Source organism: Stegostoma tigrinum, chromosome 27, assembly GCF_030684315.1.
Source record: "Stegostoma tigrinum isolate sSteTig4 chromosome 27, sSteTig4.hap1, whole genome shotgun sequence".
Lineage (NCBI taxonomy): Eukaryota > Metazoa > Chordata > Chondrichthyes > Orectolobiformes > Stegostomatidae > Stegostoma > Stegostoma tigrinum.
The window spans coordinates 30,926,205-30,954,019 of NC_081380.1; the positions used below are offsets into that span (position 1 = coordinate 30,926,205).

The following is a 27,815-nucleotide window of genomic DNA, read 5'->3' on the forward strand; positions in this document are numbered from 1 at the left end:
CTTCTCATTCTTCTAAAACCTGGAGAATATTTCAGCCAATCCGGATATCCCTTTTGCCCAGGAACTAACTTAATGAAACTTTGCTGTATTACCTCCAATGCACTTCCATAAATGTGGAGATCTGAAGAACTGTGTGAGTTTTGATGTGACCTCACCAAAACCCTGTATAATTTTAACAAGGGGTAGTAGGAACTGCCGATGCTGCAGAATCTGAGTTAACAAGGTGCAGAGCTGGATGAACACAACAGGGTCCGAAAGGCCCAGACCCGAAACGTCAGCTTTCCGGCTCCTCTGATGCTGCTTGGCCTGCTGTGTTCCTCCAGCTCTACACCCTGTCATCTTATAATTTTAACAAGATTTCTTTATTCTGTACTCAAACTCCCTTGCAATAAAGTGAATTTACTATGTTGTGGGCTGGCAGAGTCGCTCAATGGCAAGCAATTCCACCCTTGGGTAACTGTCTGCGTAGAGTTTGCACATTCTCCCCTTGTCTGCATGGGTTTCCTCTGGGTGGTCTTGTTTTCTCCCACGGTCCAAAGATGTCAGGTTAGGTGGATTGGCCATGGGAAATGCAGGGTTACAGGGATAGGGTAGGGGTGGGTCTGGGTAGAATGGTCTTTTCAGGGTTGGTGTCAACTCAATGGACCAATTAGCCTGCTTCCACACTGTAGGGATTCCATGGTTAATCTTTAACTTCCTCTGTGAGCCACAGATGTCTTTTTTTTGCTGAGGTTTTGTTTCTCCATGGAACATAATTTGGTTGAGCTGTTTCAATTGTTTCTTTAAATGTTTCCCATTTTTCCTTTACAGCTATATATTTCAGTCTATTTACCCAAATAATCTCAGTTGGGTCTCCTCTCATACCTATGTAATTAGCATTGTTTAAGTTTCATGTTTGTCTATGGAGTACATTACTTGCAGCCTTAAAATAGAATTTAATGGAATTGTGATCACTATTTGCCAGAGGATATTTTACTGTTTCATTACAGGTTAACCCCGTTTCACTGCACAATATGAGATCTAAGATGGCTGTATCCCCAGTTGGTTCCATAATGTACTGCTCCAAGAAATTGTCATGAAAACACTCAACACTGCCGAAGATCAGTTTGTAGTTGCCAATTTGATTATCCAAATCTATATTTAGATTGAAGACCCCAACAATTGTTATACTGCCACTTTTACAAGTCAGGATTGTCTTGTTTAATGCTCTGTCCAATCTTGTATTACTGTAGGATGCCCCCGAAAAAAACTGCTCCCAACAGGACTTTCTGACTCTTTTCTGTTCATTATTTTCAGCCATACAAATCCACTTCATGATTTTCATAGCCCAGATCCTTTTTCACTCAAGGCCCTGTATCATCTTTCGCTACCAGGGCTGCTTCTCCTCGTTGGCCATTCTCTCTGTTTCTCTGAAATATTGTGCACCCTGGAATGTTTATTTCTCATGTCTGTAATGTCAATTAGGTCTAAATAAATTATCCCTAATTGTGTCATTAATCTGTCTATCTTGTTGCAGATGCTTCTTTCACTCAAAAAAACAGCCTTCAATCTCATCTTTTTAAACAAAATTGTATATTTCCTGTAATGATTTTACTCATTGAAAAGTTGACCAGCTAATTTCCAGCAACAAAAGACATCTCTTTAAAAGCAGAAAGAAACTGCTGAGGATTTAGAGAATCTGAAATAAAGAGAAAACACAAAATGTTGGAAATATTCAGCAGGTTAAAGACAGAGAAAGTAAGTTTTCAGATCGATGACCTTTTAAACCATTGAAAATGTTAATTTTATTTTGCTCTCTGTGAGTGCTGCTCGACGTGAGTGTTTCCAGAATTTTCTGTTCTCATTACTTTGAAGAATTCATATCCGATACAGAAAATGTGACATTTTAATGATACTTTCGGACTAAAATTTTGCACACTAAAGGGATCAATCAATATTGAAATAGAGAAGGGGCATTGGGTTGAGGCAGAAATTCAGCCATGATTTTATTCAATAGTACAATGGGTTCAATGGACTTTATGGCGTATTCATGCTCGCACTTTTTTGAGCTTTCTTAGCATTGATGGAACACAGTCTGAACATCAAAATAATTCCAAAGTGAATAGAGTGTTATTTCTTCTTCCTCTTAAGTCTGAGAGCTGAATCCTGGAGGAGATGAGGTAGGAGGCATGGAGCACATTTAAACAGACGGGGAGGAGGCACATCCAGTTCCCATTGTCTCTTACCTCCACACAAATTATTTTTGGGATTGAAAGGTCCATTCCCACTTTTTCCAACACAGATTGAGGCCTTAACTGGATAATTATAGACCACTTTAAGGGCCTCAGCTTGTCACTGCTGGAGTTAATGCAGGTGTACGTTACCCAGTCAACAAATGTATCCCCAACCTCTTCCCCAATTCCTGGGCGAGAAAGAGTGTGATCATTTTTTACCCATTGGTTTGGGGTGGGCTCTCAGTGAAAGGCACCCTGTGTTGACCATCTCTGAGATAATAACACTCTGCTCCAGCTGTGAGCCTGACCAGTGAAAACAAACACCATTCTTCTGCCCTGACATATCACCTACTTTTGGCCATAGCCTTAATCTCCAAGGTTACGTTACCAGCATTAGCTAAGCACAGTAGAGGGGCTTTCACGCCCTGAGACCCGAGTATAGATAAAAACCCACTTGCTGGCCCCTTAAGTCCCTGATGTTCTGAAGATACAGCAGTCCTTCCTCTTGCTTTCTTGGTAATGTGCAAGACACCTGCCCTGAGTTTCTCTCATTGTTTGAAGGTGTTATAACCATTTTCCATTATATCATTAGGTTTAGGACAACCATAGAAATGAACAATTTACAGAAGGAGTCATTAATTGAGAGATAGCCAACTTCAATGGAGCAAGAATGGAACAGGATCAAATAAATTGGAGTCAAAAGTTGGTAGGAAGAACTGTAGCTAAACAATGGGCAACATTCATAGAAGAGATGGTTTGGATATGGTTGTGGTATATTTCCTCAGAGAAAACACATCCAGAGCTAACTATATAAGAAAAGACATAGAAATTATGATAAGAAAGAAAAGCTGTACTAATGAGAGGTGTTGGATGGAAATTGCAATTCAGAATCAGGCAGAACATCAACGTTTTCTGAGGAATGGTGGAAAAGCAAATGGGTTAAGCGAAGCAAAGAGCAAGGATGAAAAGAAGTTGGCAGCTAATGTAACAGATTTATCTGAAATCACCAGCTTTCAGAGTGCTGCTCCTTTGTCAGGTGAAGTCGTGGATGCAGGGGGCATAGCTGCGATATTGAATGAAAGCTTTTCAGCTGTCTTTACTGAGGAGAAAGATGTTACCCAGGCCATGTTTGTGAAACAGATGGGTTTATAATTGACAAGAACTAGGTATTGGGTCCATACTTAAAGTTGACAAAGCACTGGAACAGATGAGATGCACCCAAGCATATGTGGGAAATGAGAAGGAGAACGGGAATTGCAGAGCCTTTGACTATCTTTCAATCTGTTTCAACTCCAAGGTGGTGTCATGGTGCTGCAGAATAGTAACTGTTTCACCCTTGTTTTAAAAAAGGATGCAATATAAACAAATTCAGATTAAATTTCATTAAAAGAGAAATAGAGTACATGAGCAAGGAGTTTCTGTTGCATTTATGTGAGACATTAATTTGGCCTCAGTTGGAATGCTATGTCTAGTTCTGGACTCCACACTTTGGAAAGATGGGACGGCATTGAAGAGAGTGCAGAAGAGATTCCTGAGAACATTCAGGGATGAAGAATTTCAGTTATGAAGACAGGTTGGAGAAGCTGATACTGTTTTCTTTGGAGGGGAGAAGGTTAAAAGGAAATCTGATTAAAGTATGCAAAATCATGACAAGTTTGGACAGAGCAAACAGGGATAAAATATTCCCACTCGTGGTAGGATCAAGAATGAAAGGGTACAGAACAGTCAAACGGTCTACTCTGGCTCCCATAGCTTATTGCTTCATTTGTTGGATATTACAGAAGTTGTTTTGAGAGTTCTCCAATATGTAATCAAAAGAATAATTTGAATTTGTGACAGTGAGATGAATAATTTATTTTGTCACTGCCTTTAATAGATTTTACAATGTAAGTAATTTGGATTTGAGCTCGGTAGAAAAATACTTTTTCTTTTTAAAAAAAAGCCCTCCAGTCATGTAATGAATGTTTTAAATTAAAACCTATTTAGTTATGAATAATATAACAACATACTAAAATATTCATATGAAAGGATAAATTCAGCAAGTAAAATCTGTTAACTCTTTGCGGACTGCTGGCACTTTCCTGCACTATGTCCAAAAATAGCCCAAAATTCTCTGCTTCTGCTCAGAGTGAACTGCAACTTGCCAATATATTTAACATCAGGTTGAAGAAATGTCATTTTGGAGTAGACACGTGACTAAAAGGACGCCTGTTTATCTGAAACATTGAACATAAAGGAGAATAAAGTGTGTCCTTCAGCCCTCTAAGGATTAATTATAAGGGGGCCAGTTGGAAACAGCATTTGTTTATATAGCACTGAGAGCCCTGGCTGCATGTTCTCTGCTTTTATGAAATCCACTGGATCTTGATAACATAAATCGAGATTGACATTGTTTTGTATAAAACACTCATCCAGATTTACAAAGCCAACCCAGTGCATGATAATTGAAAACCTTATGTCAAATTCAGCAGGTGAACTGTTATATTTAATTCAAACAACCCTTGCAGTTAGGTGCAATACAATACAAATGACCTCTTTGGCATGTCCATAATTAATGCTTGTTGATCATTGGTGATACCTGGATCTTACCATTTCCTTCTAACCTAGGTGGCTCAGTGGACGGCACTGCTGCCTCACAGTGCCAGGGACCCAGGTTCAATTCCACCCATGGGTAACTGTCTGTGTGGAGATTGCAAGTTCTCCCTGTATCTGTGTGGGTTTCCTCCGGATGCTGTGGTTTCCTCCCACAGTCCAAAGAAGTGCAGGCTAGGTGGATTGGCCATGCTAAATTGCCCATAGTGTCCAGGGATGTGTAGATTAGATGGGTAATAGGTGGATCAGTCTGGGTGGGATGCTCTTAGAGTCAGGGTGGACTTGTGGGGCCGAAGGACCTGTTTCCACACTGTGGGGATTCTATGAGTTCTAAGATTAATATGTGGCACATGTAAAACACCCAAGCTTGGCCAAAGTAGAAACAATGTGATCCAAACTCACAGTCAGTAGCATCAAAGCAACTTGTGCATTACCTATGAGCTACAGAGGAACAAAATGCACAGTCATTGCTGTATTTGGAAGCTTGGGTGAATGTCTACTTTGGTGGTTTGAGCTTGTAATGTGCCACAACCAACAATCACGATGTGTAAATATTAGAGGAATTAATGTTATTAAAGTATTATTATGTGTGCCTATACTTTAATTATGAGTGATATTTACTTTATGCTTACAGTAGAGTTCTGCAATTCATGTACTCTAAAGGCTTTTCTGGGTGCCACTCACACAGAGAATAAGTATGTTTTCAGAGTATCCATAATTCTTTTAATTCTTGACATCTCAAGTTAACTCAAAGTAGATGTTGGGTACTCAAGATCACCTTCTGAGGTAGGCAGTCCTTAAATCCTCACCAAACACAGGATCAATGAGATATTAATTATCATTTATAACAAGTTTGTAAACCTGTCAAACAGATCCTGGAACAACTGTCCTTGTTCATATTGTTGTCTTTAGGGTCCTGGCAGGAAATGCGGTGTTTTCCGGTTTATTACCACTCCTTTCCAGACAGCTTTCCAAGAATTCGCCAGCGGCAATGTGGACATTGACCAAACATCAGCTCAAATCGCCAAGGCCCATTGCAAGGTTAATGCTATTGACATGTGGATTATTGTGTTTTTATTTAGGTAGACTCTCCTGAAACAATTATATGTTCATCTTTTCTGCGAACCTAAGGTGATAAGGGAGATTTTATTATGCTCCGAGCCCCCTAGTGGATTTTATACCTGTCACCTCCTTCCACAAAGTCACGGAATTCAACAATTCTGTGGAATCCTGAGCTGGTGCAAGCTCACATAAAGCAAGACTAAAGGTTATAGAAGAGGTATGATGTCATGGCCTTTCATCTGAGGGATAAACATGAGACTACTGTAGCACAAAGTTTGAGAGCTAATCACCTGGCTGAGCTCAGTAAATGTAACGTGAAATGGCGTTGTGTTGTCCACGGGAACAATGTAACTTTCTTCAATATTTAACTGTAAATTTTACTGTGCAAGTCCAAAATATAGGCCTTCATGGCATCAGCTGATAAGTGGACTGTCATTTCTGGAATGTCAGCTAAGTCAACTACCATTATTCATATTCTTTGTCCAAAAGTTATTCTTTGACCAGCTCAAGAAAACCTGGGTAAGCAAAACACCATTATGCATTCATTTACGTACTGTACTGTCCAATGTCATCTAACCATTAGGTGATCAGATGAGCAATGTACCAGGAATATGTCACACCCTTTGCCCTGTCTAGGTAAGTTGCTACCAATAACCATGTGGGACCATTTAAATTTGAAAAACAAAAGGCACTTCTCAGCTCTTCTTTTCTTTTCGTAGTCATTCTCGTATTCCTGCTTGATGTCAAAATGAACTGAGTATGACTTACTAGAAGTTATTTATAACTTTTTATTCTGAGCCTTTTCTCTGCCATTGATCAACAAAATGATGCTTTGTGATAATCACATTGAGAGATGAATAATAATGGTGTGATTTTCTCACAAGTTTGTTTCTGCCTAACGAATATGTTACACTACAAATGCATATACATTCATAAGCAATGAAATGCCTTTAATCCAAATAGTATCTAAGATTCTGAGAGTAAATGATTGTCTCTGAATCTGCACTACCTTTCTCCTTTTCTATCCTCACACATCATCGGGCGTGTTCCTGGCTTGCTGTTGGTCAGTGCTTCCCAGATGGTCACCTAGAAAATAAAATAAATAAAAAATTAGGTGAATAAAGTTGGAAGCATGATACCTGTCCAAAATGTTAGTGAGTTAGAGTTCTTGTGATTAATTGATACAAAGCTAAGCTCTAAACTTAGTTCTCGATCTGAACTAGCCTAAAGCTGCAGGTGTCTCTTTTATCCAAAACATGTTTAGTAACCAGAGTTGTAACAGACACCTCAATCCAGTTGTAAAATTAGTCAAACTCCTTTTAGAAAGTGATCAACATGTGAGATGGTCTTTTAAATCACATTATGGAGACAAAGCTTTGTAAGCATTTAAGAGGTAGTTGGATGGTGTGATGAGAGGCCTGCTTTAGGCTTTGTCTAGACGATGTACTGGAATGGTTGAATCATCATTTTCTCATTAGTACCAATCTTGTAAGTAAGTAAACTGATTGTCTTGGGCTTGGACAAATGAAAAAACGCAGTTGAAAAATCAAAGATCAAGTTTGTAAATGTCCAAATATGATGAGACTGTGCTGCAACTTGACATACTGTGTAATCTGAAGTGGAAATTGATTCAGGATTTCATTCATTGCTCTGCATCTTGAACAAACCATCTGTCCCTCTGTTTTAAAAGTTATATTACAAAATGCTACGACTCATTGTCATAAGAAAAATTCTCATCCGAAGTTGGGGTGATATTGATGGAGAATATGCTATAAAACATAGAGACCTACGGGTGAATGTACACATTTCTTTGAAGTTTGCATTTAGGTAGATAGGATGGTTAAGAAAGCATTTAGCACTTTTGTCTTCATTGCTCAGACCTTTTAGTATAGGCGTTACACTGTCGTGTTAAGGTTGGATAGAATGTTGGTGAGGCCTCTTCTGGAATACTGTGTGCAATTCTAATCAGCCTGCTACAGGAAGGATGTTATGAAAGGATTCATAAAAGATTTACCAGCATGTTGCTGGCAATGGAGGGTTTGAGTTATAAGGAGAGGCTCGGTAGGTTAGGAGTCTTTTCACTGGAGCATAAGAAGTTGAGGGGTAAGTTTACAGAGGTTTAAAAAATCATGAGGGACATAGATAAGGTGAAAAGCAGGGGTCTTTTCCCTAGGGTGTGGGAGTTCAAATCTGGGGCTGTTATTTTAAGGTGAGAGGAGATAGTTCTAGGACTTGAGGGACAACTTTTTACACAGTGAGTGGTTCCTGTGTGGAATGAACTACCAGAGGGAAATGACTGATGCAAGTACAATTACAACGGTTAAAAGACATTTGGAAAAGTACATGAATAGGAAAGGTTTGGAGGGTTATGGGCCAGGAGCAGGCAAGTGGGACCAGTTTAGTTTGGGAACATGGTCAGTGTGGACTAGTTAGACTGAAGGGTCTGCTTCCATGCTGTACGACTCAATGACTCCAATACGTCACTTGTGTATATAAAAATGTCATAGCAAGTGTTTATTCTGAGAGTTCATTGCTGAATCAGATATTAGAACATTGGCAGAATTGTTGTTTTCTTCCAAACACATAAGATAAATATTTCTTCTGGGCAATACTTAATTAAGTATTTAAAGATGATATGGTAAGATACTTTAAGCTAACTCAGAGAAGGTATGGTTATTCCACATCTAAAATTACCATTACACAACTGGTAGTAATAGCATTTTAATACATCAAGAGCTTTGAGCTACAACACAAATTTTCAAAGGACAAGGCTAATGAAATGTTTCTGATGTTTCTACATCTTTCTTTTATAGCTGATGATCGATACAAGCAATCCCTCCTTAAGATAATAACACTCCATTGGGAGTATGGTGCGGTGTCATACTTTAGTGCAGTATTGTCTGACAATCACACCTGCAGGATCGGGATTTATTGGGATCAAACATGGAAGCAGCAGCATGCTACATTTCTGGTGTGGTATAGTATTTTAGATCAAGAGAAACATTTCATATTCTTTGTTCAAACAGGCAGTGTCCATGATGGTCACACTTTCATTCCCTTTTCCTCATTTACAGGAGACAGAACATGGTGGATGCAGTGCTCAGGGTACAGCTAACGATGTAATGAGCTTCTTTTAATGTTGTACATGGAGAGGCTAAGTGAGTGTATTTATTTATTTGGGGTTGATGGAAAGAAAGCAGCTCTTGAGGAAATTCTTGGACTCAAGTATGTTAGGTTTCTTTCAAAATTGTCATACCTGCTTATTACAAATGTTTTGTCAAAAGGTAAGTTCAAATTGAATCGTGTTTGATCTGGATTCAGGAAGAAATTAACTTAAGATTTAGAAGGATAAATTTCCATTGTGCTCTGGACAAAATTCAAAATATAATGCTTTACAATATCTTCAGGTTACCGTGGATGTAAAATTACATTAAGTAATCGATTCAAATAATTATGTAGCAACAAGATCCCAGCTCTGAATCTCCTTGTATGAATGTCATTGCATATCAAGAAAACTTTGCCCCCGAGAAAATTATCATTGCAATGACGCAAGCTGTCAGCACAGGAATTAACCAGATGCAGGATAGACTCTTGTCTAGAATTGACATAATAGACAATACTAGTTTTTTCAGTCACAGGAAGTGATTTCAAAACTATACCCTCATTTTAGGGATTTAAATAACAGTTGCTAACTACTCAAACTTCGATCTTATGACATTATTTAAATTGCTCAATTACATTACTATTCAGATAATCACATCCAAGTTTTCATTATCCCTTACATGATTTATTATTATTGCACAACTAAAGGTTCAACTGTTAATTTCAGATGATGTATGAATATTCTCATTCTTTTTGATATTCAGTCCTTGACTTATTTTAAAAATTGTGTGAATTTAAGATGTAGTTCTTATTTCTGAAATCAGAGGTAACCATTTTCCTGCCCTACCTGGTCATATTCAGTGCCTGCTTCCAGCAGACTCTGCTGAATAGCGAACTGTAAGAGATCATCATCTTCTTCCCTCAGAGAATCCCGGTTGCTGCCAACCACAGTGTAGCCTCTGGGTACTTCAAAGAGCGCTGGGTCCATATCACAGCCACGACACGAAGCTGCCAAGAAATACTTGCAAACTTAACTAATGTTACAGTGTTAAATAGATTCCATCTGCCATGTTATCATCTTAGACAAACACTTTGTCAATAGCTATGGAAGAAGCCTGCTGATGAATTAATAGACAATAGATAATAGGTGCTGGAGTAGGCCCTTCGGCCCTTCGAGCCAGCACCACCATTCATTACGATCACGGCTGATCATCCACAATCAGTATCCTGTTCCTGCCTTATCCCCATAACCCTTGATTCCACTATCTTTAAGAGCTCTGTCTATCTCTTTCTTGAAAGCATCCAGAGAGTTGGCCTCCACTGCCTTCTGGGGCAGAGCATTCCATATATCCACCACTCTCTGGGTGAAGAAGTTTTTCCTCAACTCTGTTCTAAATGGCCTACCCCTTATTTTTAAACTGTGTCCTCTGGTTCTGGACTCACCCATCAGCAGAAACATGCTTCCTGCCTCCACAGTGTCCAATCCCTTAATAATCTTATACGTCTCAATCAGATCCCCTCTCATCCTTCTAAACTCAAGAGTATACAAGCCCAGTCGCTCCAATCTTTCAACATATGATAGTCCTACCATTCTGGGAATTGACCTTGTGAACCTACGCTGCACTCCTTCAATAGCAAGAATGTCCTTCCTCAAATTGGGAGACCAAAACTGCACACAATACTCCAGGTGCGGCCTCACCAGGGCCCTGTACAGCTGCAGAAGGGCCTCTTTGCTCCTATACTCAATTCCTCTTGTGATGAAGGCCAGCATGCTATTAGCTTTCTTCACTACCTGCTGTACCTGCATGCTTGCTTTCATTGACTGATGTACAAGAACACCTAGATCTCGTTGTACTTCCCCTTTATCTAACTTGACTCAGTTTAGATAGTAATCTGCCTTCCTGTTCTTGCCACCAAAGTGGATAACCACACATTTATTCACATTAAACTGCATCTGCCATGCATCTGTCCACTCACCTAGCCTGTCCAAGTCACCCTGTTTTCTAATAACATCCTCCTCACATTTCACACTGCCACCCAACTTTGTGTCACCAGCAAATTTGCTAATATTACTTCTAATGCCTTCATCTATATCATTAATATATATCGTAAACAGCTGCAGTCCCAGCACCGAGCCTTGTGGTACCCCACTGGTCACTGCCTGCCATTCTGAAAGTGATCCGTTTATCACTACTCTTTGCTTCCTGTCTGTCAGCCAGCCAATTTTCAATCCAACTCAGTATTTTGCCCCCAATACCACGTGCCCTATTTTTGTTCACCAATCTCCTACGCGGGACTTTATCAAAGGCTTTCTGAAAGTCCAGGTACACTACGTCCACTGGCTCTCCCTTATCCATCTTCATAGATACATCCTCAAAAAATTCCAGAACATTAGTCAAGCACGATTTCCCCTTCGTAAATCCATGCTGACTCTGACATATTCTGTTACTGCTATCCAAATGAGTCGTAATTTCATCTTTTATAATTGACTCCAGCATCTTTCCCACCACTGACGTCAGACTAACCAGTCTGTAATTTCCTGTTTTCTCTCTCCCTCCTTTCTTGAAAAGTGGGACAACATTTGCCACCCTCCAATCTGCAGGAACTGATCCTGAATCTATAGAACCTTGGAAAATAATTACCAACGCGTCCACAATTTTTAGAGCCACCTCCTTAAGTACCCTGGGATGCAGACCATCAGGTCCTGAGGACTTATCAGCCTTCACTCCTAACAGTCTATCCAACACCATTTCCTGCCTAATATAAATACCCTTCAGTTCGTCCATTACCCTCGGTCCTTCAGCCACTACTGCATCTGGGAGATTGCTTGTGTCTTCCCTAGAGAAGACAGATCCAAAGTACCTAGTCAACTCATCTGCCATTTCCTTATTTCCCATAATAAATTCACCCGTTTCTGGCTTCAAGGGCCCAATTTTAGTCTTAACCATTTTTTTCTTTTCACATACATAAAAAAGCTTTTACTATCCTCCTTTATATTTTTGGCAAGTTTGCCTTCATAGCTCATTTTTTTCTCTGTGTACTGCCTTTTTAGTTATCCGCTGTTGCTCTTTAAAAGCTTCCCAGTCCTCCGGCTTCCCACTCATCTTTGCAATGTTATACTTCTCTTTTATTTTTATACAGTCCTTAACTTCCCTGGTCAGCCACGGCCGCCCCTGCCTCCCCGTAGGATCTTTCTTCCTCTTTGGTATGAACTGATCCTGCACCTTCTGCATTATATCCAGAAATACCTGCCATTGTTGTTCCACTGCCATCCCTGCTAGGGTATTGTACCATTGAACTTCGGCCAGCTCCTCCCTCATAGCTCCATCGTTCCCTCTATTTAACTGCAATACTGACACTTCCGATTCTCCCTTCTCCCTCCCAAACTGCAGATTAAAACTTATCATATTATGGTCACTACCTCCTAATGGCTCCTTTACTTTGAGGTCCCTGATCAAATCTGGTTCATTGCACAACACCAGATCCAGAATTGCCTCCTCCCTGGTAGGTTCCAGTACAAGCTGTCCTAAGAATCCATCTCGGAGGCACTCCACAAACTCCCTTTCTTGGGCTCCAGTACCATCCTGATTCTCCCAGTCTACCGCATGTTGAAATCTCCCATAACAACTGTAGTGATACCTTTGTGACAGGCCAATTTCAACTCTTGATTCAACCTGCACCCTACCTCCTGACTACTGTTTGGGGGCCTGTAGATAACTCCCATTAGGGTCTTTCTACCCTTAGAATTCTCAGCTCTATCCATACTGACTCTACACCTCCTGACTCTATGTCCCCCCTTGCAAGGGACGGAATATCATTCCTCACCAACAGGGCTACCCCGCCCCCTCTGCCCACCAGTCTGTCCTCTCGATAGCACGTATAGCCTTGAATAATCATTTCCTAGGCCCTGTCCACTTGAAGCCACGTCTCAGTTATCCCCACAACATCTTACTTGCCAACTTCCAACTGAGCCTCAAGCTCATCCACCTTATTTCTTATGCTTCGTGCATTCATATATAATATTTTTAATTTGTTTCTCCCGTTACCCTTCCTATCAATCCCCATTTCACTTGGCCATACTGTACGATCCCTTCTTGAGTTTTCTGCTCTGTTGATTCTGTTGTCCTTCTTAACCTCTCTTATTCTCACTTTCCCTTTAACTTCATTCTTAAATTTCCAGTTTGACCCCTCCCCCCCCATTACTTAGTTTAAACACACCTGTGTTGCAGTAGCAAACCTGCCTGCCAGAATGCTGGTCCCCCGATTATTAAGATGCACACCGCCGCTCCTGTACAATTTATTCTTACCCCAAAAAATACCCCAGTGATCCAAGAACTTAAATCCTTGCTTCCGGCACCAGTCCCTCAGCCACACGTTCAGGTCCATTATCTCTCTGTTCTTGCCCTCTCCAGCCTGAGGAACTGGAAGCAAACCAGAGATAACCACCCTGGAAGTCCTGCTTTTCAGCCTTCTTCCGAGTTCTCTGAAGTCCCGCTGTAGAATGCTCCTCCTTTTCTTCCCGACATCATTAGTGCCGACATGGACCACCACCTCTGGGTCTTCACCTTTACCCTTGAGGATTCTCTGCACTCTACCAGTGACGTCCTTGATCCTGGCACCAGGAAGGCAACACACCATCCTCAAATCTCACCTGTTGCCACAGAAACCCCTGTCAGTCCCTCTCACTATGGAGTCCCCTATTACCACAGCTCTCCGTGATGTCTGACTTCTTGGCTCTGCCTCGCCACCAATTTTTGACTCGCAGACCTGTCCACCTCTCAGACTGGCAGTGTCATCTGTCTCGGCAGTTTCCAAGACAGTTAGCCTGTTTACAATAGGTGCTTCCCCGGTGTCTCTTGTACTTCATTCATGTCTTCCTTTGTCATCGACATCCCCCTTCTCTCTTCAGGTATCCTCGGTGTAGTGACCTTGCTGAAGGTCCTGTCCAGAAAATTCTCATTCTCTCAGATAAGCCTGAGGTCGTCTAGTTCTTTCTTCAGGGCTGCAACACCCTCCTTCAGAAGCTGAATGTGTACACACTTACCACAGCTATAGGAGCCAGAAACATCAGTGTCCCTGACCTCCCACATCATGCATGCAGCACACTGAATCAGCTTGGCAGTCATGTCTTCACCCTCTTCAACAGTGGTGCAATCTCCTCACTGAGCCTCTTCACCGAAAACTCGCACTTTACTCACCAGGCACTTCCCTCAGCCCTTGTGTGTTTGCTGTGAGTCTGTGGACTCTTAATTAGGTTAGAGGAGGAGGGTGGGAGGGAGGCCCTACTGTGTAGGGCCTGGGGCTAAGAACAAGCCTACTTAAACAGCACTCCACTGCAAAAAGGACCCGCTGGCTTCGAGGTAAGTACTTAAATAGCACTCACTTACCTTCCCAACTGCCTCACTGCCCTGACCTCACGTCCGCCTGGCTCGCGCCACTCTCCGCTGCAAAATGGACCCGCTGGCTTCGAGGTAAGTACTTAAATAGCACTCACTTACCTTCCCAACTGCCTCTCTGCCCTGACCTCACGTCCGCCTGGCTCGCGCCGCTCTCCGCTGCAAAAAGGACCCGCTGGCTTCGAGGTAAGTACTTAAATAGCACTCACTTACCTTCCCAACTGCCTCTCTGCCCTGACCTCACGTCCGCCCGGCTCGCGCCGCTCTCCGCTGCAAAAAGGGACATTGCGTTTGTATTGGCAAAGTTAGAAATTTATGAATTCAAAGATATGACACAGTCAAATGCCAAACTGCTGTCCTGTTTGATTGTGTGATTCTAAGTTAATTGGAAACCCTGTGTCTACTGTTCCAAGGATTGAGTTAAAGTTCCATTGCGTAACCTCAACATTCTTTGCAAATTTAATTGAAATAGGAAAGTCCCTGTGGACAGTTAGGACTAGCGATGACACCATTTCATACATTTTAGCCAGCAGATTGAAGAAAAGCATTTTGTAAGGACAAATTCATTAATTGCAGAGTTGGAATCATACAGCACAGGAGTTGATTCAGTTCATCCTACCCCTGACAGTTCTTTGAAAGAACTATCCATTTGTCATATTTCCCTTCACTTTCTCCATAGGCTTGCTTTTTCATTTACCCTTTTTAACTGTAATCCATTTTTTGAAAGTTACCATTAAATCCACTTGCACCACCATTTCAGAGAGTGGAATCCCAACTACCAAAAAAATTATTTTATACACTCCAGTCTTTGTGCCAAATACTTCCTCAAAGGTGTGTTTCTGGGTACCAATCCTTTTGCGAGTTTAGACAGTTCCTTCTTATTTACTCTGAAAGATCCAATTTTAAACTGTTTAAAACCTCTTCTGCTTTCAAGGGATTGCTCCTAGAGGACAATTCTACACATAGCAGCTCTCTGGTATTGCACATTGATCGTGTAGTGAAACTAGTACAGCATTCAACTGCTGTCATGTCTCAAACCTGTTGCTAAACGATGTCTACACATTTGCTTTCAAGAATGGGAAGATTATCTGATTTCCCTATTTTCTGGAACACTGTGCTAACTACAGTAGACTAATAACTGTTAGCAGCTAACTTAGTGCAGATCATGCATGCCACTTTATTGCATTTATAAATCCTGCAGTGTTTACTTAATGGAAAAATGTGTATTTCCCTTAAGTGATTTTTTTTTCCTGTTAACAAGGGCCATCTAATTTGGTGCTTTTCTTTTGCTCTGGTACTGTGTTAGTGGTGCTCGCTCCTGATAATGTCAATCTAGCTTAGCTGGTGGCAAAGCAAGAGTGAAGTGGCCAGGTTTGTGATGGTTAATGATCAGAAAGGTCCAGTTAATTAAACAATACATATCCCCCCCACCATCAGCCTCCGGGTCTAACAGTAGACTTACTTACTGAAGCCTACTGCACCAGAGAAATATAAGAGCAGCCACTATGTATCACCACATGCTGAAGCCAGTATAGTTAGACTGTTAATAGTTAATGGGTTTACCTTACTGAAATGGTTACTAAATACTTCTGAAAATTTGTAAATTGATGACTTCATATAAAAGTTACTTAATTAGTTTTAACAAAAATTCACCAGTGACACCATGCATAGCACTGCCACTATCTGAACATCGTGGGCTTAAGTCCCACTCTGGATTTAAAGATTGAAATGTTGGCTGATGCTCCGGTCCATGGCTGAGAGGGTAATACTCTGTCAGCAGTGCAGTCTTCCAGATGAGGCCGGAATTCCAAGGCCCTGTCTGCTCCCCTCAGATCCCAGCGTATTATTCCAGAAAACGGCAGAGGAGTTAACCTCAAGTACTGACCAATCTGCTACCTGCCAGTCTGCATCATCAAACCAGATTGGTTGATCATTATCACATTGTAATTTGTGAGAGCTGACTGTGTTTCTAACATTGCAACAGCGATGACAACTTTGAAAATACTTCACTGCCTGGACAACCCTTTGGATCAATACAAATGTTTATTCTCCTTCATGAATCACCTCTAATTATAACAAAAATTGCATTTGGAGAACAAAATAAAAACTTAGACCTCAACTCATACACTTCCTCTGACTAAACCCTCATGTTTCAATAAGACAATGGAGTGCAATTAGGATGGTCTGTAAGTAGAATAAAAAGATAGCATTAGTGTTTTTTTTTGGGTTTAACATGTAGTGATAAATCATCATCACTTACATGACTGCTGTCATTCAGAGATCTCTTAGATGCATGTGATTCTGAGCTGTCTGCTATTTTGCTACTGCCACTGGAGGTGCAAACATGGAGAGCAGGAGGATGTGGAACAATATGAAAACTATGTGCTTGCCCCCTGTTAATAGTGAACTTGTATTTGAACGTGCTTTGTACTCACTGTGGGTTTTCTCTGAAAAACATTGCTTCGGGCTGAATCTTAGGCTTTTTTTTTGGCTAAGATTGAGTTACGTCAAGGTTTTTGGAGGGTTTTTTTGCGATGAGGTCTAGGGCAATAATAAGCCCTTGACCTTTCCTTGCTTGCTATTGGTCTGTCAAACACCTGATCATTTCTCTCAAGTGAGTTAAAATAATTTCTTAATCGGAATTTGTCTGATTCTCAACAAGTTGTGTTTTCATTAGTCTCCAAGCCAGTATTGAAGAATGACATTGATGACTGTCTCACACATTTTAGCACGATTTAGACTATCAACCATGCTTTCAACTGCAGACAAATTTACTTGTGGAATGCTCAAGCCTATTGTGCCTCATTAGTCCACTGTTTTCTCCTATTATACACTATGTCATGTTAATGATAATGGACTAATAATCATTCACTTATTTGGGATTGATTAACTCCATAGTTTAGTTTACTTAAAAACAGTAAAACACATTTTAAGTTATGAAGCAGACATTTCAACAGAAGTAAATTAACTGACAGGGTGAGTTGCAACATTGTGTACACTCAGTATGTACAGTCCTGAAAGGTGAAATCTCTTAAAGACAAAGTACACATACAAAACCCCAAACAGCACAGATAGTTCTCCTATAACACAATAATTGTGTTCTTGTGTGACCTTATGCTATAGAAAATCACCACAGAAAATCACATTACAGGGAAATAGCTACAGAAAATTGCTATACCTGTACAGCAGAAAGTTTGCTTATCCAACAGCGTCCACTATTCATCAATTGCATTACAGCCAATTCATGTTAATGAAACATATGTTATAGCAGAATTACCTGTACATACCTTTTTCATAGGCGACCCCTCAGCCTGGAAGTGCAGGGTTGGTGTCCTGGCAGTAGCTATAGCCTCTGCATGGACCTGCTGAGTTCTGGAGCTGCTGGCCTCTGAGTGGCTGACAACTCCAGGCAGTCATGGCAGCCTCATCCCAAGTCCTAAATCCAGTAGAATGCTGCCTGTTTACCAGAATTTCCATTGGGTTTTCTCACTTTAGTAGGGTGAGAGTTTCCCTCCTGGTAACACTCATGCTTTCAGATTTAATCCAAAAACAAGAAAATCCTAGCCTTTGTTTCTGTTTCTAACCATCTGCCAGCATTTTCAACTCTGTCTCTCTTAATTCAGCCTTCCATTTCTGAATGAGCTTTAATGGTATTGGTTTTATTAATAAACTTCACAAAGCTTATACTCAAAAACATTAATCTACCGAATGGAATAAGGGCAAAAAGATAAACTAATTCAATCTGTTTCAACTGGATCAAGAGTTACAAGAAATCATAACGATAAATATTCATCTCCAGCAATCCAGTAAAGATTTTAGTGACATGGCACAACACAATGAAGGTTTCAAGATTAGTTCATGAGTTTTGACCTGATTTACATCACTAACATAGAATACATTGAAGCAAAAGTTGCCAGAAAGAAGATGGTAGTGAACTGCTGTTTGAACCACTGTGGTCCTTGGGACATAAGTGCACAGATTTTTCTGTTAGGAAGGGGAATTCCCAGGATTTTGACCCTGCGACCTTCAGGGAATGGCAAAATAGTTACAAGTTAAGATGGTATGTGGCTTGTAGAACTTGCAAGTGGAAGTGTTCCCGTGCATCTGATGCCCTTGTCCTTCTAGGTGCTAGATGTCACATTTGGAAGGCGCTGTCAAAGCAGTCTCGGTGAGTCTCTGCAGTGTGTATTATAAATGGGAACTACATTATTAGTGTTTATGAATGCTTCATATGGAGTAAGCTACAGTGATTATTTTAGTGGATGAAGTGCAATTATGTCATATCAGTAATTGATACACTACAGAACTGTTTGACTTGCAATTACTTGCTCCATCTTTAACTAGAAAGGAGCTTAGTACATACACGCCAGAGGCTGGAACTAAAGAGAGAGATAAAGTAATTGGAAAGCTAACACCGCTTCTGCCCATGGACCCATGCACATAGTTACTGGCATTGTCAGTTAAAAATACAAACTGGAGACTGTATTTTCATTCATTCTTTTGGATTTTTGAATTTTGTTTAAAAGATGAGAATTTTTGCTTCTAAAAGATTGATGGCAGACCATGTTTTGGTATGAATGATATCTGTGATATCCGTTACAGCAAATTTTGGGAGTTTGCGAGGATTTTGACGACTCGCTCTCATAGCCCCTCACCATGAGCAATGGTGCATTGAGTAATTCAAGATATAAAGAGTTAATGGAGAGTGTGAAGGGGAAAATCGATCATCACATCAAGGCTGCGAAAGTTGCTTTCAAGAAGCATGACGACTTTGCTAACCATAAGGTATGCTAGTTATAAAATGCTGGAGCATAACCAGAAGTAACTTATTATAGTCTAACCATTGATGTCCACATCTCTTGAATGAATAAGAAGAACCTTACTTATAGTATAAATTTATATTAAAAGAAAAGCTTTAATCCCTCCTCCTCTTGTGATGTCTTTGGATATGGTTTGACTGCTGCCAACAAGTCTTAGCCCAAAGGCAAATGCCCATGTCTTATGATTTTAACTGGAAGCATGGACAGGGAGGGGCCACAATTTCCTTCTGTTCTCATTGAGCCTTGAGGCACTCAATGCATTCTCTGTTCAGTTCGAGCAAAGGGCCAGTGACACGATGACACCAGCCCCTGATTTTCTTAAGCAGCTGTCTTCCTCATTCAAATCCAAATGAAAGCACTTCGTACAGGTCTGTTTCGTACCACATACTTATCCCTTTCTTGCTGGTTCTCCTGCCAGATTATGTTCCAAGGAATGATGTCTCAGGTGTTTATGCAATATTGACAGACAGGGAGAATGCATTTGTACTTCGAATTTTCTCTCCCTTGCTTTGCTAGACGGAGAGGTGATGTTCTGTTTGTGCCGTGTCCTATCTAGCAGACAAACACGGCATTTGTTCTGCATAACATATGAATTGCTTTTTACTTAAATAATGTAAGTCGCCATTTGCTTCAGACTAGTATTTCAGTAAAAGGGAAAGCCACACAATTAAAAATAATCATTACTTTCAATGCTGTCCTGTGCCCCACATCCACTTGAAAATTCTTATGCTCCAACATATTGCTTTTTCCAGTGATGTTGAACTTGTGATTCATTCTCAATTCCGATTCCTCATCATGCTTTATCTGATGTGTTGGCTCTGTTATGCAGGAGGTTCTCAGTCCCCGGTTGAGTTCACTTAATTAGTGCACTCAATTAGAAAATATAGCTGCATAAAACTGTTCTTAATCTTCTGACAGAGAATAATATTATAAAGTAGCTTCTAGCACAACACAACTGCACCTGCTAAAGACAGCTATCACACGGCTTGCATCAAGTAGACGGTAATTTGTTAGAATTGTCAAAGTTCCTTAAAATAAATACTTCCAGCTTGTGGAAAGCCCAGACCCTGTTTTTGTCTTCTGAATGCCAAACTGTTTCTAGTATTTTTCCTCTTGGTTCAGCATCCTTCTGTTTCACCCACAGACAGCTGAGTAATGTCAATGCTGGTCATGTGTTCCTGGCATTTTATAATGTGCTAGTATGCAAGTCTCTTGATAAACATGGAAGTTATGACTTTAAATACCACACTGACATTTATATTGCACTTCACCTGCCAACAAATGCATTAATGTTTCCATGTTATGGAAATGCAGCCAACAAGGGACACATGGACTCCAATAATATCTGATATTTCAGAGCCCACAATCCATGCCTGGTATTTTGTATATTATGTTAGTTTTATTGGTTGTGGGTATGGGATCCTCTATGTTTGTCAGTAGCTGTCACAGGGTGGTTGTTGGTTCGTGGGCTATCTAGGGGTCTGAGTAGTTTTGTGGTCATCTCTGATATGTCTGTGCTGTATGTGACTAGTGTGTCTGGCTGTGTTGTGGATTCTTGTTGTGGTCCACCATAGAACTGTGTAAAACATTACATAGTCCAAGCTGGAAGAAAACTGACAATAGGGATATACAATCACCAACTAACCACCAAGAGACAGGACCAATTCTCACTGGTCTCAATGTACACCGGACAAAGAAGGACACAAATTTGACTGGAATAACACATCCATAATAGCACAAGCCAAGCAGAGACATGCTAGGGAATTCCTAGAGGCTTGGTATTCCAACCGGAACTCCATTCACAAACACATTAAACTGACCCAATATACAAACCACTGAAAAAAACAGAACTGGAAGTGATGCCAACCACCCCAGCAAACCAAGGCATATAAATAACAAGCTGGACAGGACACAAACGCTTCACTGGAGGCGCACCGATGATGTTACCTACCAGAGTGACAAAACGCCTGCAATCAAACACACCAGCTCAGCAAGCAAGTCTACAACCTCACCCACAACCAGAGCCAAGGATCTTCTCAAAAACTTTGAAGTGCAGAAACACTTTGAAACCTGGATCCATATACTTACTACATCAAGCTTGTGGTTAGCTATTTTCCTTCATGTTAAATTGTATAGAAAACGTTAATGTTCTAACACAATGGCATAAGTTTCACTTCACACAATGGTGTAAAATGGGCAGAGGGAAATTGGTTATCTGTTTCATACCTCCTGACTTTTGTTTGAATATCCTTTTAAAAGGAATGGAAATTGGGCATTATGTAAAATGGTTTCACAGTTGCCCATTTTGTGCACAGAATCTAAATGAGTACAATGTGAGTTTGTGGGCAGGGTTTAACACTGGAATGTTAAGATGTGTTTATCTGCAGTTGACCATACTCATTACTGATAATTGATCACAGACTGAGACTCTTAAACACATACTCATGGAGCTGGAGCTGCTCACACTGGACGTATCACTGCTGGGAGATGGAGCCTCACTGGTAGGACTGTTCCTGATGGAGGTTACAGGTTCATCGCTGCCATTCAGGTTCCCAAAGGTGATACGAGCATTCAAGATGTGAAAAATTGGAATTTCTGCAAAGAAGGTTTAAAAATTGTTGAGCTCTCTGTATAAAGCTAAAATATTGTAAGTTCAAAATCATCATTGAAATTTAAAAGATCCCTTCTCCCATTAGAGTATGTTAGAAAACAGTTGAAAGATTGGATACAAAGAGAAATATTTGCATTTATCCAACACCCTGTCATACTCTCAAAGGATATCAAAGCAGCAATTATTGTTGGATTTGTGATTAGGGAAGACATTATGAGTATGCGAACTAGGAGCAGAAGTAGCCACTTGACCCCTCAATCTGACTCAACCATTCAATAAGATCACGCTAATCTGATTACACCATGATCACCTCTACTCCCCACTAACTACTTGGTTATCAAAAATCCATTGTTCCTGCACTTAAATATTCAAAGGGTCTTCTTCCACTGCCTTTTGAGGAAGGAGATTGCAAAGACTCACAACTATCTGTGAGTAAAAAATTCTTTTTATTTCAGACTTAAAAGTGTGATCTCCATCTTCTTAAACAGGGACTTCTAAAAAAATCTCGATTCTCCCACAAGAAAAAGAACTTCCTTTCCACATGCAACCTGTCAAGACCCCTCAAGTTCTTTTATGTTTCAATTAAGTTGCCTCCTTACTCTTTTAAACTCCAGCAAATACAAGCCTCATCTGGCCAATCTTCCTCCCGAGACAACCCTCTCAATTCCAGGTGAGAGTCTGGTAAAACTTTCCTGGACTGATTCCAATACTGTACATTTCCACCATTCCTTAAATAAGGAGGACAGCAATACTGTAAACAGTACTCCTGATGTGGGCTTACCAATGCCCTCTTAGACTTAGGCATAACTTTCTTAGTTTTATATTCAATTGCTTGTTGTACTTGCATCTTAGGCTGTTGTCATTCATGTCCTGGAAGACCCAGAGACCTCTGTATCTCAGAATTTTGCAATCTCTCACCACTTAGATAATATATTCCATTTTTATTCTTCCTGCCACATTGTATTCCGTTTGCTAGATTTTTGCCCACTCAATTACCCTACCTATATCCATTTGTAGTTTCATAATGTCCCCTTCACACCTGCCTTGCATTATCTTCCCACATTTCCAAGATTTTCAGGTTAGGTGGACTGGCCATGCTAAATTGCCCTACATCGTCCAGGGATGTGCAGGCTTGGTGGGTTAGTCATGGAAAATGGGGGCTTACAGGGATGGGGTGGGTTGCTTTTTGGATGGTCAGTGTGAACTCACTTCCACTCTGTAGGGATTTTATGAACATGTTACCCTTACACCATGAGCTTTTATTTTCCACAATAAATTTTGATGTGGTACTTCATCAAGTATCTTCTAGAAATCCCAAGATAATAGATCAGCTGGTTAGCCTTCATGCGTAGTACATGTTGCTTTCTTGAAGAGTTCAAATAAATTGGCGGACATGCTTTCCCTTGCATAAAATGTGTTGACTCTGCCTGATTAGCTTCAACTTGTTTAGTTCTCTGTTATAAGAAAATAATAGCTTCTAAGATCTTTCTTATGGTAATTGTTGTTAACTGACCTGTAGGTTCCTACTCTGTCTCCCTTCCTTTTTGAATAAAGGAGTTACATTCACTCTTCTCCATTCTATTGGAATCTTTCATGAATGTACAGAAATTTGGAAAATTCTAATCAATACATCAACCGCCTCACTAGCTACTTCACTTTAGAACCCAGCCCACAGATCCAATAATTTTCTCAGTACCACTTCCCTGATGATTGTAATTGTCTTCCATTTTCTGTTTATAGTTTTTTTTTTGGAATGTTACTTGCGTCCTCTTTGCTGAAGGCTGAAACAAAAAACCTATTCAATTCATCTCTACATCCTTTTTTCCATTATTAATTCCCCAGTCTCACTTTCTGTAGGACCGAAGTTCACTTCGTTAACTCATCTCCTTTTTAAATATATATAGAAACTCTGACTATCGTGTAAAATATATTTCTCACTACCTTTCTCTCAGAGTCTAATATTTCCCTCCTTGTTAATCTCTTATTTTTAATTTTCTATGCAATATTGTAGTGGATGGCTTAAAAAAAATCTTCAAACATGACCATTACAGTTTAATCACTAACGGTTGATGGGATGTAACAATGCGCAATTGAAATAAAGTGAAAAGCCCTGGAAAACAGGCCAAATGCAAAAACGGCCCATTTTGACTGAAATGTACAAACTTATCTACAGGAACTGTCTTGAAGAGCCGTTCGACGGGGCCACCTGGACATGTTGTTTCAGCATAATGGAATTCTGGAAAAGTACTGAAAGTACCGTGGAATGGCGATACAACACCAGCTCAGATTCAGAATAGTATTAATATCGGCAACTTTGCCCCATTTGTCTTGGACCAAGATTGCGAATAGTGGCAGGAACCCTGAGTTCTCCAGACCAGCCATTGTAAAGTGGGTTCCCCGATAGGCAGGAGGCAGTGAGACTCATTGGTGAACATGTGTTTCAGCACTCATTAACTTGCATGTGTTTCTAATATAGCTGAAGTAGATCACTGCTTAATGTAATAGTTATTGCTTAATGTACATACAAATATTTATCACAATATATTAAATTAATATTAACTTAAATTAATATCTAATAAATTAATATATCCATCGCAATTTTGGTGACCACCAATAAGCATGTTAATTAGTATCACTTAACTCGTAGAGTGATATCCTACTAAACTCCCATTGAACCTTAACAGTAATCTTGATCTGCAACACATCCTCATACAATTGAAAAAATTTTCTTTAAGCTTAATACTACAGCATGTTTAACTTGTTTAGTTAACCACGGATTAGGAGTCGTCCCTTCGGAATTTTTCTTTCTTATTGAAATATAGCTGAATCAGAAAAATCCAAGTTAATCAGGTATATTTTGCCAGTATGAGTTAATCAAGATAATTTCCTTCTTTATTTTGTTGGTGTGGATCTCTTTTGGAGTTTTGCACCAACATACAGCAACAACATGCATCTGCTATGATTTAAGGTTTTGCTGGAACTGTTTGGCCAAAGGAGAAATTAAAACAGTGACAAGCTCTTTTCTTTGGGAGTCAGTCAGCAGTCATTGAAGCTGGTGTTCATGGTATACAGCGGATGTGCTGTCATTAGTCAGAAACTATTTGTCAAAGGCCAAATATTAAACAGTTGGCCGCATTCCCAGCAAACATGTTACACTGTTGATGTTTGCACAAAGCCATTGAAATGAAGAGGATTTGGTTGTTGCTGGGCAATTCTGGGAGAGAAAGGAAGGGATCCTGAATAAAGGCTTCAGCTTCCTGTTGGACAGAGGACAAGAAAAACAACACTCCTGTTGCCTCCCACTTGGTTCATCTTACCGAATTATTTTTGAGTAAGACCCAAAGCAGTTTGTTTGAAGAATGTAACTGACCAAACCCAAAATTAAGCTTCAGTCTGATGCAATCTGAGCAATATCAGATCCATTTGGACAGCCCCAACATAAGGTGGTATGACTTATCATTGTTCTTACTTACAAAGAGGTTCTCTTCTGAAATGTTTGTGCCAAGCTATTGCTAACTATATATTCATCAGCAGGAGCAAACTCCTGAGTATAAAAGAATAAGGTCAACCGGTGTTGCTGAACCCAAACTATTGGGGACTGCCTCAGAGCTTGCAATTTACCATTTCCTCGAACAGCCAAAAAGAATCCCAATTAATATGCCACAAAGGTCCATTAATTCTAACTGAGCAGCATTCTTTCAGAATTGCAGCCAAATATCAGCCTAGGTTGATCATTGGAGTGAAGGGGACTCAAACTGATTAACTGAAGCAAGAATAATGGCCGAATTACACCGTCGCAACTTCGCATGGTTGTATATTATAGGTTTCCATAATGCTTGAAGTCTAAAGCCATTAGAAAATGCCAGTGACTTGATCTGTTAGCACAAGCTGAGGTCAGATCAAGGCTAGGAAAGCGACTGCAGGTAACGCCCTGTATAACCACCTGCACCATGGCCCAGGAAAGACTTTGGAATTGGGTGGTGGTGGGGGGTGGGGGGGGCGGTGAAGTGATCAAGAGTAACACTTCACATTTTAGATGTCAAATAGATTTTCCTTTAAAAAGGGAATGGAATTCAAACATTTTCTGCTGGGTTTTTTTGACCTTGAAACTCTGAGCTATCCTAAGGGTAAAGAAAAATTGGATATTGAAAGTATCTGCTGATCTACTGGACTTTTCCAAGCAAACAACCACTAACAGATCTCAGGGTATGTCTGGTTTGAACAATTTCCCACACGAAATGCCTGAACAGTAGCTCTGAAGAAACAGGCTACGTTAAACGCAGATCCATCCTAGCAGCTGTGTTGCAGGTCCCAGGCTACTCCAAGCAATAACACAGGAAAGTTTCATTTTCAGGATGGCAATAATAAGTTCTTAAGAATTTATAATTCATTATTCTCTTTGATATGAATGAGTTTAGTTGATTTTCTGGCAGAACATTCAGAAAGAAAGATGCACATGAAAATGCAGAATTTATATTCAGTTACTCACCTATTTTGACTGGAAATCCTGGGGGGAGCCGAAGAGTGATGAAGTCCCTAAGTTTAGCAAAAAGTGCATTGCTTATTGCCATTAGATCGATGATGGGAGCTACCTGCTCAGAGAGGGAAAGTGGGTGATCCTCACACAGCCAGAGTTTTGCTTTGAACCTTGACAGAGAGATAAGGACAGACAAAATTAGTGTTTGAACATTGTTTCTCTTCATGTGCTCTATGTACACAGTTTAATGAGAAGACCCTTGCGAAAAGGGAAATGTTGCTTTCATTGAACCAGTCTTAATAAACAAATTCCTGGAATGGTTAACATTCATACGTGTTAATAAAGTGTTTATTTTTTGGAATTGAAGGAGTCACACTGTTTATGTTACTAATGCACCATGTTCCATTGCAATGTTACACCTGAAGTAGAAATGGCACAGTAAGCATTAAATTGAATAGCCACATTTGTATAATTTTAGTTGTATTGAATGATTTGAGTTATCTGCTTATATTCTACCACTGCACAACATCTACTGGTGCGGTCATGGAAGTTAACATTATATCATCTACACTTTAAGAGTTTTAATATTTCATTTTTCTAATTCTGATGACTTTTAAAATTTTCATCAACATCCCAGCAACGAGCAACTTCTGGTCCATTTCAAGTTCCCTCAAGTTAAAAGCACTGCTCCAACAAGTACCAACACCCCTTGAAACTGAACATCTGAAGCTACATGTGAGAGGCTAGCAGTCTCTGTCATTTCCCTCAGCATCTTGCCAATGCCTCAACTTCCCTTGAGCTAGGAATATTTTCCCTTTGGTACATGGAACCTCAGTACAGTTTTTCCCCCCTAATATATTCCCCTGTTTGGGAGCTCTGTCTGTGCAGATGAGTATAATGGTAGGATTATTCATTTGCTGTCAGTAGAAATGTTCTTCACAGCTTGTACTTCAGTAATGAATTACTTGGCGTGCAGTTACTGTTACGTAGGCATAACATGCAGTGCCAGTATAGATGTGATGGCTAATGGCCGCCTTCAACAATGCAAGTAGTATGATTCTGTGATGTTGAAAATGTTAAAATGGACCTGAAGGTACTTATAAGAACATCATTCCAAACAGCTAATTTTAACTGCTAGTTGTTAGAAAATATATCAGGGTTTCAAATAACTAATGAATATGTACTTAATAAAGACTATGACATGGGTAATGCTAACTTGCTAATGTTGTGACATGAATTTTTAGATATTCATAGTTGTAGAATTCAACATACCAGTTGAATTTCCATTTGCCTGATGTTAGTTCTTTGTGAATTTATTTATGCAGATGCCAGGAAACAGACAAGCTTTCCCTGTTGTTCAATAAATATTCTCTATTAATTGAATCCAGTAAGCATGGTTTAAGGAAGCAATTAATCATTTGCCAAAACTGACTGAAATTACTCAACTGCTGGTATAATTCAGCGACTTTGCTCATTGTTCAATATTCAGGTTAAGGAAAAAAAAATGGTCTGAATGCCACAAAAGATTGTGTTCACAAATAG

The 27,815-nt window shown here is 40.0% G+C and overlaps 1 protein-coding gene across 5 annotated transcripts in view; it reads right to left on the reverse strand.

The window, feature by feature from the left end:
• ankrd13b (ankyrin repeat domain 13B) overlaps window positions 1-27,815 on the reverse strand; it is a 421,315-nt gene that overhangs the window by 14,591 nt on the left and 378,909 nt on the right. For 3 of the 5 annotated variants that reach the window (XM_059655241.1, XM_059655240.1, XM_059655242.1), the window contains 5 exons: window positions 26,286-26,443; window positions 21,628-21,780; window positions 14,579-14,635; window positions 9,817-9,977; window positions 6,877-6,953 (listed from right to left, as the gene is read on the reverse strand). In XM_059655241.1, coding sequence (XP_059511224.1) covers window positions 6,877-6,953; window positions 9,817-9,977; window positions 14,579-14,635; window positions 21,628-21,780; window positions 26,286-26,443 — 606 coding nt within the window. The remainder of the gene's footprint in view (window positions 1-6,876; window positions 6,954-9,816; window positions 9,978-14,578; window positions 14,636-21,627; window positions 21,781-26,285; window positions 26,444-27,815) is intronic. The other 2 variants (XM_048557095.2, XM_048557094.2) reach the window with 1 other exon arrangement.